Raw genomic sequence first — 12,485 nt, forward strand, 5'->3', positions numbered from 1 at the left:
CTCTCCTCTCTCAGGCACTTATCTTCTGATTCCCTATTCATACTTTGTAACGGGAAATCTTAATGAGAATTACTTATTGTTAGGACCACGGAAATAAGTTGTACTAAGTGGAAAAACGTTCTAAATGGGAGGAAAGTTTTAAGCGGGATCAACTGTATATTTGTTTCAGATTTATTACAAGTGCGGAATTCCATACGTTAAATTCTCAGTGCTAATGAGCTTCTTTGCAAGCTTTTCCTACTAGTAGACAATGAAAGTAAATACCCCACCCCCCCCCATTCTGATTGATATCCAGTCAGTCATATAAACAGTGATATAATCTTAGGAAAAAAGAAAATGAATACGCTCTTGGGCACAAATATAACAAATATAATTAGCCATAATAGATTGTTCATAGATGATCTTTTAGAGTCCTTGATGTATAACCCTTCTGAAAAATAAATTTACGGTCCATAACTAAGAGGTACAGTAAAACAAATAGAGAAAACAGCCCCAGGTTTTAAGGTCCAAAAATATTGGATCACAGCTGTGCAAAGTAATCATAATGCTTGTAATTGGTAAATACAAAAAAGCTATGTGCTTTCAAAATTCTAAATATGAACGCATTGCCTATGAACTATTATGCCCAAAAAAATGCACAAAGTTGGATCAAACAATTTTTTTCAGAATGGTTCTACAGTATTTTCATGCCTCAAGTTAGAGCTCATATGGCCGAAAAACAGTTGCTGCACGAAGCACTACTGTTAATGGACAATGGCCCAACACAGCCCTCTTGTGAACTCAAAAGTGATGATGGCAAAATAACATGCCTCTTTCTCCCAGCAAATACAACTCCACTTATCCAGCCAATGAACCAGAGCATAATTGAAAATATGAAGTGACGTTACAGAAAAGCTTTTATCGAAGGCTTGCATTCATCTGATGGTGCCATAACTGTCAAAGAATTTTGGAAAAGATACAACATAAAGCATGCTATTTTCAATATTGCCACTGCATAGGTTGACCTTATATTGAAGTTTATACTGATTGTTTGTAAAATCAAATACAATATGTATGTGTATTATTCACTTTTACAGGATTTTATTTACATTTTCATCCCAAGCCCGCAATGAAATCACGTTACCGTACATATATATTAAAAGATTTGTTATCCGTCACAGTCCTGGTCCAGACGGTGACGGTTAATCAAAGTTTTACTGTACATTGCAAAATAAGTCACATGAATGAAAAATAATTTTTCTCCCATATCTTTGGTAAAGAGTGAAGAATGTTGTCTTATAACTGAGAGAAACATATAAATGAGAGGATATATATAAGTGAGAGACTACTGTATATTCTTTCAATCTCCTTGAATGGTGCACACAAAATAGGCATTGCGATTAGAGAAAAAAAACAAAAGGGTAAATATAAGATTAAAAAAAACTCACTGGTTTTGCTCTGGGCAGAATTGTGGTTGGTTGAGGAAGCTGAAACAAAGTCAAATTGTAATTAATAATTAAGGATAACTAATAAAGCTGAAGCTAATTAAGAAAAACCATATAAAAATTGTGTTAATTCAACAAATCTCTACCTAACATTTGTGTCAGTGTTCCCCCCCACAAAATTTTCAACACCAAATAATAACACACAATCCTTGGTTCTTAGATTATGCTTCCCACACAATTAAGTTATACATTTAGAATAGACTATATTTTTGAAAAAATTACTCTTCAATCCATCAAAGTGAGAAAGACACTTTCTAGATGTTAATGCTGACTTGAACTTTGGAGAGAAAAATTTGTTGTGTCCAGGATGGGAATTGAACCTTAGTCCTCTTGCAATCTGGGCAAGCCCAGTACACCACACAGAAACAATGATATCTTGTTATAGCAACCCTCCCCTCCCAATCTAGTGCTAACCCTGGAATTCTAATTGTTAATTCCACTTAACATGAGGAATTTTCATTGAACGAGAGTCTACTGTATTAATCACTTGATTTGATCATTTTTGTCACCATGGTCAGTTTTTGAACATGATGGCTAATTGGACTATCACCAAAAATTTATTGCTGATTCTGAATAGCAGCCTTTTTTGTACTCATTGAGAGTTGGTGTGCTAGCTCCTCGATGTGGAACTCCCTGAGGTAACAATCTTTTTTGTGTGGTCATGTCGTCATTTCTGTTGTACCCAACATCAAGAAAGTTTCTGACAAGGATGAACTGGATATCAAACACCTCCAAACATCCTTTGGTAATTTAGGCAAGTATCTTATCGACCTGGGCTACAGCACTCTTGACTGTATCAAGTATCATAAAAAATGTGAACATAATAAAATTATTGTTTTCACTCACTTTGACAAGAGCCACATCATGGTCATATGAAACTGGGAGCTGAAATGTATGAAAATATATATATTCATTCACATGATATTTAATTAGAAAAAAATTCACAATGCATATAAATAACAATATTGTAAAATAAAACACAGCAACAGATAAAATGCCCAACAAGGTTGCCGAGAAAAAGTTGCCCATAACAAATATTGATCATATACTTAAAAACTACAGCAACCCTAATAAAAAGGCAATTACAAAAACTAGAAACAGTATATAATGTATAACAATTATGAATACATAAATTTTGTTATGATATATATGAAATTCACACAGTTTGACGAATAAATATAAAAATTTGATTTTTTATAACTTTTCTGTGAAATCTTGATATAATTTACAGTTATTGTTTTGGCAAAATATCATGTTTGCTCAACATTCGCATGCATACTTGAAAGGGAAACTACAGACATGACTTCTGTAGGTTTCAATGGAGACGGTTTAGTGAATGTATTGCCGAATGAAAAAAAAAAAACCCTTTTAATTTCCATGTAAACAGAACTAGCCAGCACCGTTTAAGAACCACTAGTTTACTTTTGCCATCGATGGTTCCTCTTGATATTTATAAAAAATACAGTAAACCCTGTGTATAACAATTCTGTAGGGACCTAGAAAAATATTGTTATTGATAGGTCAAGGGCTGGACAAATCCCAGGTGCCAGATCACCATGACGACTAAAAAATTTATATTGGCACCTAAAATTTTCTTTGTATAGTTACTAAATTGCAGGCTGAGAGCGACACAAAATGTTTGGAATTAATAGTGGCATATGTCAACATAAAAGAGGGTCACTATGCCCTGAAAAGTCAAGAGGCATTATTTTGGACCCTTTTCTTTAGGCAAACATTTTCTTGGAGCCTAAAAAATTGTTCTGGCAACTAGATTTTTTTTGCGATTTGTCCAGTCCTGTTATAACGAGTTTCAGAATTTGTGCTATTTCCTATTGAATAGGAATTCTGTGGGAGCCAAAGGAAATATCAAAATAGCCAGGTTTAATGTTACAGACAGTATCGTTATACGCAGGTTTCACTGTGTATACAATGTTCACTGGCAATAATAGACATATCAACACATGTGCTGCCCTAAGACTGGACTTGACAAATTGAAAAAATATTTATGCTTCAGCCCAACTTCTTAAGAGCCAATCATGTTATTTTTTCCATGAAAAACTGTCCTAAACAATGTTTTCTTATACTTTTCCATTTAACGTAGCAAAATTAGAAAATTTTATGTCACCACTAGACTCTCAATTTAAAACTTTACCCCAATTCAGCAACCACATTAAAAAACTTTAGGTGTAAATACCAATTTTCTGGTCATCATGTTGACCCGATGCCTGGAATTTGTCCAGCTCTGCCCCAAGTTTCAATTTTTAAGCGAAATTAATTTGAATAGTTTATGCATAACAAAAGCTAAATCCATTTCAAATGTTATTTTTACATACAAGAGGACATTGAACTAATCTTGAAACGTGATGAATTAGCAATGTTATAGCATACAAGGCTTGACACACACCAGATCCCCCTGATGACAAAAAAAAAAAAACAGCATGGTGTTTAAAATTTTCTGTGTAGAACTACTAAATTGGAATCTGAGGGGACAATGCCAAATTTCAATAATTTATACGCGTCCTCCAGCATGAACAAAAAAAAAATGCACGCAAAAATTATTTTTGTTAAATACACAAAATACAGAACTATAATACAATCCCCCTTTTTGGTGAGAAAAACATCTGAAAGCATGCCGAGAAGTTGCCAAGAGTGAAATGGAGTCATGATTTCTGATGTCTTTCTTGAAGAAAAAAACTGCTAATAAAGGAATTATATTATCTCAGCCCTCTTTTGAAACAGCTTTAGTATAATCCAGAGATTCCCTTGGAAACGTTTTTCCCAACGGCAAGTTGCCGACATAATGGTGCTGGGGTTGCCATTTCTTCTCTTCATTTTTAAGGCATCCCTTTTTCTTCCAAATGATGTTACCCTATAGAGGTCGCTGGTTATAACATGCTTTTGTTTTACGGAGGCTGTTTGAATGATTTGAAAAACCGTTGATGCTTTTTTTCTCCCCCTTCCTCCCATGTGTATATACAGCTTGGTTTCTACGATGGAGTGTAGATTGGATTATTTATTGGATACCATTCCCCCAGGTTGTACATTTAATATTTTTTGAATACCAGCCATTATATCTGGAGTTTGAATCCCGTGGGTTAGAGATTTATTGGTCAAACCCACAGAGAACTTTTATATTTTTTGGAACTGCTTTTGGTATTGGGCCCAGCCAAGTTTGAGACATTTTTCCGACAATAAGTCGCGCCAAGGCCGATATAATGGCACTGGGTTGCTGCATCAGTTCTAGTCCTTTCTTATCCAGATGGTGGTTTGTTATTGCTATGTTTCCGATGCTGGAGATTTTTATTTCTGGCTTTCCACAAAAAAAAGGCAACAAAAATTACCAAGTTGGACCTTATACCCAAGCTTTTCTCCAGAGAATATATATATTTTTACCTGGGGAATTAATTACAGAGCTCCAGCATCAGTTACGGCCTTCAGGACTTTCCACTGTTGGTTGTGTTTGGGGGGTAATTTATTGATAAAATATTTGGTCTCAACTCTCATAGGTGTCTATTTTCACAAAGTTATATTGTATCACAAAACAATCAAAAATTGAAACTAATAACTTACTTCACGTAATTTGTCGAATACATACTGAGCCCCTTTCTTGACCAGAGCCTTCAATCTTTCTTCCCCTTCTCTAAATATAGGAAAAAGGTATCAATTACCTTCACAATTACGTTTTGGTGTACAATTTTAATTGCTAATATTGGTATTCCATGCATTGTTACTACTACTACTAACTTGTCTGTACAGGCTGGAACCAGTGCCGTCTTAACGCATGGGCCCACCCGGGGACCTCACAAAAATGAGATATAGTTGAAAATGTTTTTCTAGAATTTACCAGGTAGGGCCTCAGAAAAACCACTTTGCCCGGGGCCCATGATGATCTCAAGACGGCCCTGTTATGCAAGTCACGGCTGGGCAAATCCCAAAAAAATCTGGGTACCAGAACAATTTTTTTACCAAAAGGGTCAAACAGTGCTGCTTTAGACTTTTTCAGGATATAGTGCAGGGTTTAAACTACGGTCAAATTTTTCGCAAACTGCAAAAGAAAAACGTAGAATGCGAAAGAAGTGGTAGCCACTTTCACAAAAATGCATACAGGAGGTACGGAACGAGTAGAATCTAACCATCAATCATTACATTAGCATTTTGCCAAAGCTTTTCTCCTCATTTTTGCGAAAAGAATTTTTCATCTAGCTTAAACCCTGGTATAGTGACCCCTTTTTCATGTTGGCAGTGGCAGATACAAATTTTTTAGCCGCCATGGCGCCTGAGATTTCTCCAGCCCTGATGTACATATCATAGTGCCTGTTCTCTCTCAAGGGACTTTTTCTAATGTGAGACCGGCTCACATTCAAGCCTCGAAGTTGGAAGACTACAAAAAACCAACTTCAGCCACCACCACCACTATGACGACAGAGCGACATTTGGACCTGGGTCCTCACAATGACAGTCTAACACAGCGGTTCTCAACCTATTCTGACTCGCGGAGCCTTTTCCAACGTATAATTTCTGTGGCGGAGTCCCAAGTTTGACTCGAGGAGCCCTTTTTAATATCCACAGATTTATTTTTTAAACAATCCAGAGCTTATTTTTGTTTATACCATTTGTTTTCATTGTTTTTTACTGTTTTCTATGCTGGCGATTTTTTTTTTCTGGAGCACGTAGTGTCTGGCGGCTTTTTCTCGGACCGTCGGACATATTTGGCGTCGGAAAAAAAAGTCGCCAAAAATCGCCAACCTGTCCCTTATACCAAAGCTGTTCCCCGCTGGTCTAACAGATGCATTTCTTATAAGGAAATAAGGAATTATATCAAGGCAAATGAGTGTAATTCAGCATGAAATGGCAAGATAAAAAGTCAAAAAAACATGGAGAAATAAGAGCCAACAAAAAAATACACAACTATAATACATGCTAACTAAAACAACACAACTCAACTCACAGCATTTCTTCAGAGAGATCCGTCGCATTTGTCAAACATAACAAACCTAAATCCAATTCACCATAAAAGCTACCACGTGCATCCATTTTGAAATGTTGTTGATGTGATATTCACACCAGCGTTGCCACATCCTTAAAAAATTTCCAGCCAAATCACCTTCAAAAAGTAACGCAAAATATTTGAACTTGATATGGTCAGGCATGTACTAATGCGATTTTATGTCCATATCCAAATACTGCAGCTTTTATTGCCATCTATCCAGAAACTCGAGAACTTCATTTGATGGATCAGAAACAGAACGTAATAGGACTCGTGCTGCTATCTATTACTCAAAAAAAAGAAACGGAAAAACCATCAACTAGAACAATTTTCAGACCACAGATGGCAGTAAATTCTAGATATATAATATATATATATATATATATATATATATATGCTAGTCACAGCCGTCCGGATTTTTGTGTCAACAAACATGGCAGCCCACTTGTTGGATTTGTAGAAGAATCCGGCTTAAAGCCGGGTTTTCCTAGGAGCAGATTTCCTGTGCCGTGTGCAACGTGAATCCAAGGGCGTAGCGAGGGGTGGGGGGGGGGACTTGGGGGTCTGGTCCCCCCCCCGAAATGTAAGAAAATGACCGAAAAAAGGGAAAAAGATGGCCAAATCCATTGTTCTGATGTAGAAAAAACAGTTAAAGGATGAATTCGGCGCCCCCCCCCTGGTTCAGCGCCCGGGGCACCAGACTCCCCACCTCCCCCCAGTTACCGTCCAGGACAGATGGAAATTAAAAATCTCGATGTAAGATGTTGAATTTATATCCAAGAACTGAGGGGAAAGAGACTATTGTTGCAGAGCTACAAAATTTTGTGACCTCAAATTTAAACAGCTAAAATTTTCAAGGGTGACTCACCAAATATCTTGAACCCTATATGGACAGCATAGTTTCCCAACCTTTTTGTCCTATCGCCCCCCTTCTTCAGAAATTTTTTCTCCCAACCATCCCCCCCCCCACAACGCAATCTAACCCATAGAATCCTATGCTATATCCGTAGCTTCTACCGCTCCCCTGGGACATTTCATCACCCCCCCAGGGGGCGTTAACGCTCACGTGGGAATCACTGCCGTAGAGGGAGAGGGGCATAGGCGAAAATAGACTTGAAGGTCTGGAAGGCGGGCATGATGGTGATGTGATGTCGATATATATATATATATATATATATATATATATATGTATATATATATATATATATATATGTATGTATATATATATATATATATATATATATATATATATATATATATATGTATATATATATATCTCTTTTTTTTTTTGCCCTTTCACTTTGGATTTGGTGCCCCCTCATAGAGCAACACCACGTGTGGGACGCACAACTGAAGGGCCACCCCCTGCTCTCCAGCACTTCATTATTTTTAGTAGTTATCACAGGGAATTTCCAAACGTGCTCAAAACGTCCAGTGATGCGCCAGGTATTGTACACCCACGCTGAGTTGGCCTCTCGCTACGTCATGAAACGTCATGATGGGGAGGGGGGGGGTGATTCTATTTATCTTGTTTCAGTAAGTAAGGTCATCGGGAAAACGAGCAGGTTGGCATTTTTCATTGCCGTCTGTTGCGCTATTTTTTAGCGAGTTTTTTTCTTTTCCCCCCGTTTCTCTTCCTTGGAATGAACTCCCCCTTCACGGTCAGAGGCCAACTCAGTATGGGTATACAATATAGTGTGTGTGCCGCTGTGGTGGTAGAGTGGTCATAGTGATGTCTCGTGTCTCGCATCGCGGCGATCCGGATTCGAACCCGACCTTCGCCACAGTGGTGGTAGGCTGGAGTTGATTTTCTGTGGTTTCCAACTTCGAGGTGATGGTCGAATGCGAGAGCCAGTCTTCCCTTTAAAAAGTCTCGCCACAGAGATCAAGAGGCCTACAAAAGTAAAAATATTCAATCATTACACTTCGTTTCTGAAATATAGATGGTGCTGGTGGCACTGAAAAATCAGACACGACACTAGATACGCACTTAAATTGCTAAGTGGTAATTCTGGAACAATTAGGTGTAGGGTAGGTGGTAAATTGGCGATAGACCGGAGTTGTGCTCGGTTCGAAAGAAAGAAGTGTGACCACGAAAAGATGGCCTCTGACCTTGTATGATCTCATGACGAAAAGATGGGGGGGGGGGTGATTTTGCAGGGGGAAGTACTCCAGCAGAAACCCTGGAGGATATTTCTTTTCTTTTCTTTTCTCATTTCTCCCTAAAAGCCCCGTGTATGTGGGAAATGGAAAAAGTGGGTTCAAAACTCGCTTCCAAGAAATTTCACAAATTCCTACTCTTCATTTCTTTCTTTACGAGGGAAAAAAGTCGTCAAGTGGGCGGGGCTACTGAAGATTGGACCCTCCCCTTTCGTCACGAAGGTCATACAAACGTCAGAGGCCATCTTTCCGTGGTCACACTCTCACACTACACAAGCTGTTAACCAGTTGTTTCCTAAATTGGACTATATCGTCCTCTGTAGGGCGATGGAATGGTCCGTGGGCGTGGTAGAAGCTACGGGTATAACGTAAGGTCCTATGGGTTAGCTTGCGTTATGTGTGTGTGTGTGTGTGGGGGGGGGGGGTGACAATAAGAGAAAATACATTTCTGAAGAAAGGGAGGATGGAACAAAGATGTTAGGAAACTCTGATGTATAAGCGGAGACATAACGCTTCAAGTACAGGGTGTTCCATAAATCCGTAAATAGTTTAAAAATTAATAAAAATTGAAGGAATTGATATATTTGAATACGGTTTGCAAAAATGTCATTAAAAGTGCTTTTATTGAAGCAGGAAAAAAAATTGGTTCAAATTTTCGTCGACAGAGGGTGGTATCCGAAAGTGACTGGACCTTTCTTTAATATATTTTTTGTCTGAAAGGTCCGTAAAGCTTCAGCCGGGGGCGATTCATGGCTGAGGTAAAACAGTGCTTTTAATATGCATTTTTTTTCCTTTTGTGCATATTTTTCATTTTTAGGTCATATTTCTGCGTTTTTAAATGCATTTTTTCTTTCATTTTTGCCCATATTTTAGCTTTTTAGGAAAACTTCGGCACTTTTAAATGCATATTCTTTCATTTCACATATATTTTTCAAGGTATTTTCATAGATGCATATTTCTACAATTTTTATGAACTTTTTTCAGCACTTTCAAATGCATTTTTCTGCGTATATTGTTTATTTTTAGTGACATACTTTGGCATTATTAAATGGTTTTGTTTACATTTTTGGCCCGTACTTTTGATTTCATGGCATATCTCGGCATATTTAAATGTAGATTTATCTTTACTTTTGGTGCATATTTTGCCACTTTTTTAGTGCACATAATCTGGGCTCTACGATAGAAGGCCTCCGCACGGGTTGCCATAAACGCCATTCAGACTACCTATCAAGTTTGCCACATTTTGAAACACAGTATCCTATTTCGTTTCTTCTTATTTTGGCGTAAAATCTTCCTGATTCGCTCACAAATACTGCATAGTGATTGGATGTGGGGCAATGAAATCGCCAATTCTGAGTCCGGTCGTTTCTTTTTCGCACAACGATGATACTAGCACGAGCAGGGAATTTTTTTCCCTGAATATTCCCAGCAAAAATAGACTACTTACTGACGTCACAAGTAGCGTGCGGATGCCTTCTATCTCTGAGAGGTGCTGGGTATACCAATAACAACGTGAAACTTCACCAATCGTGTTTTATCCGCCAACGTCAACATCACATTAAAACCTCATGAAAGTGCCAGCAACAGGAGAATTCAGAAATTAGTTAAGTAATCGTACACCCTGCATTTTATGACTCTGATTGCATATTTCTGTGATTTCCCTTCGAGCAGTGTCCTCTGGCGATAAAAATTTGAAGTAATTTTTTCCCCTTGTACAAAAAAAAAAAAAAAAAAAAAAATCCCCAAATCTCCCTTCGTGCGAATAACTTTTCCGCGCAAACCGCATTCAAATACACCAATTCCCTCAATTTTTATGAATTTATAAACTATTTACGAATCTATGGGACACCCTGGTGAGAAAGCTGAACTTCTGAGAAGCTAGAACGTGGGAAACCAATGCGAATGTTGCGTGAATAATAATGGAATCGGCAAATTTATCGTTTTTATGATCTTCAGACAACAAAACAGTTTTTCGGATCTGGTGATCAAAGGCAGAAATATATAAACTGGTTCTGTTTTCGGTTCGGAAACCTATTTTCACTGTGGTGGCGCCATCTGTTGTAAGCAGAGGTAAGTAACCACGTTTGCTTGGGTATTGTGCGCATGTGTGTTCTAATTTTTGTTTCGGAATCCGTCAGGGACGCAAGAAACCTAACCCCCCCCCCCCGACCGAGCCAGGTCATTTTTCTGAGGCCCTTCCTGTCAAATTTACTTGCTTACTCCCGAAGATTTAAACCAAATCTCATTTTTGTGAAACCCCCCCTCTTCATTTGAGGCCCGAGTGGGCCCATGCGCCATCCTGAGCCTATGATTACCGTATGAACCCGTATTTCCTCGTAATTTGGTCCATCCGGAATTTGTTTTCTTACCGAAATCAAGGATTAAAATTGTCTCCTCTCCCCCCCCCCCCCCCAATTTGTTTTCAAAATATGAAAATTATGACTGAAAAATATGAATATTCATCTCTCACCTGTTTAAATTGTTTTTCTTTTTGGAGAATTCATTCCACGATTCGCAGTAGTGCAAATTGGCACAGCTAGGGCTTACTCCGTTTAACGAGTCACTCCGCTTACTAAGTCATATTTTTGCTCTCCTAAGAGTGACTCATTAACGAGGTTTGACTGTATTTTTCTCGGTGAAATATGGTCAGCCCACAGGGGAAGCCAAAAAAGACATTGGAAACGGAAATTTATGAAAAATGCATGGGGATGGAGGGGGGCCGAAATTCTAAGAAAAGACCGGGCAGAAAATTGACAAATCAAGGATGAGCAAATCGAGAAAAAAAAAGGCGCCAGCCAAATTTTTTAGGAGCAAAGGATATTTTTTCCAAGAATTTTTCAGGGAAAAAGTGGCCAAAATATAATTTTTTAATGCTTGATCTTGATAACCTTTTACCCCATGTTGGTTGGAATCATAGGTGGATATGAGGGAGGGCCCCTCGTTCCCCCAAAAATTTGCACCACTAGCATAGGTGGGACGGTGGAGATCGAAAACCCACCTTCTCCCCCATTCGAAGAACTGTAACCGCTTATGATTGGAGCACTTACCAAATCCTGAAAATTTTGCGCTGTGTTATCAGACTCTAATTTGATCATCACATATGGAAAATTTTAGGTGCCAACGCCGATTTTTTTAGTCGCCATGGCGACCTGACGCCTGGGATTTGTGCAGCCAAAGTCCAAAGTTCAGAAAAGACTTCACAAGAGAAGACGGAACTCTAGAAGAAAAGACAAAACTGTACGGAATTTTAGAAAAGACCGGAAAGGATGTCTTCCCATACCGCCAACAGCGATCAACTTCTATGCCTTGTGTTGAGCTATATATCATGCCATATTTCAGAGAGACCATACTCCAAATCTAAAAAAATTGCTAATTTATTCTGACAACATTCCAGAACTTGGGCATAACAAGGTAAACGGGTCCGAGAGGGGTATTTATAGGAAGGGGGGGGGGGTTAGGATTAAGCAGGCTACAGCCCAGGGCGGCAAAATTGAAAAATGAGTAGTCAAGAAAATTAGAATAGAATGAGAAAAGTGCGGCAAAACCATAAAGTGATTGACAGGTTCCCCCCCCCCCTCGTGGTTTTGTCGGGGGCCCTCGACAGACCTTAATCCGCTTCTGGTTAAGAATCACAGTTTTTTGCGGTGTCGTATGCATCACAAACAACGGGCAAAAAAAATACAATCTGTGACCTCCAACGGTGAAAATTTTCTTGCACTACTGGCCAAAATTAGTTTGCCTAATAAAGGAGATATTGTTGATCACAAGGGCCCAAGTTAGGAATCACAGCTCTACAGTGTCGTAGCGACATGACATACGACAGAAAAAGAAATGAAAATAAAATCTGCGATCCC

The 12,485-nt window shown here is 38.5% G+C and overlaps 1 protein-coding gene across 1 annotated transcript in view; it reads right to left on the reverse strand.

The window, feature by feature from the left end:
• LOC149089130 (ribosome biogenesis regulatory protein homolog) overlaps nucleotides 1-6,565 on the reverse strand; it is a 29,728-nt gene extending 23,163 nt beyond the window's left edge. The window contains exons 1-4 of the mRNA XM_089237345.1: nucleotides 6,433-6,565; nucleotides 5,055-5,124; nucleotides 2,331-2,369; nucleotides 1,428-1,466 (exon numbers count right to left, since the gene is read on the reverse strand). Of these exons, the coding sequence (XP_089093471.1) occupies nucleotides 1,428-1,466; nucleotides 2,331-2,369; nucleotides 5,055-5,124; nucleotides 6,433-6,518 (234 nt within the window). The 5' untranslated portion in view covers nucleotides 6,519-6,565. The remainder of the gene's footprint in view (nucleotides 1-1,427; nucleotides 1,467-2,330; nucleotides 2,370-5,054; nucleotides 5,125-6,432) is intronic.
• Between the last annotated feature and the right edge of the window lie 5,920 nt (nucleotides 6,566-12,485).

The sequence above is a fragment of the Pholcus phalangioides genome, unplaced genomic scaffold (assembly GCF_987345545.1).
Source record: "Pholcus phalangioides strain wild (caught in Gottingen) unplaced genomic scaffold, Ppha-v1.0 ptg000002l_1, whole genome shotgun sequence".
NCBI classification, from domain to species: domain Eukaryota; kingdom Metazoa; phylum Arthropoda; class Arachnida; order Araneae; family Pholcidae; genus Pholcus; species Pholcus phalangioides.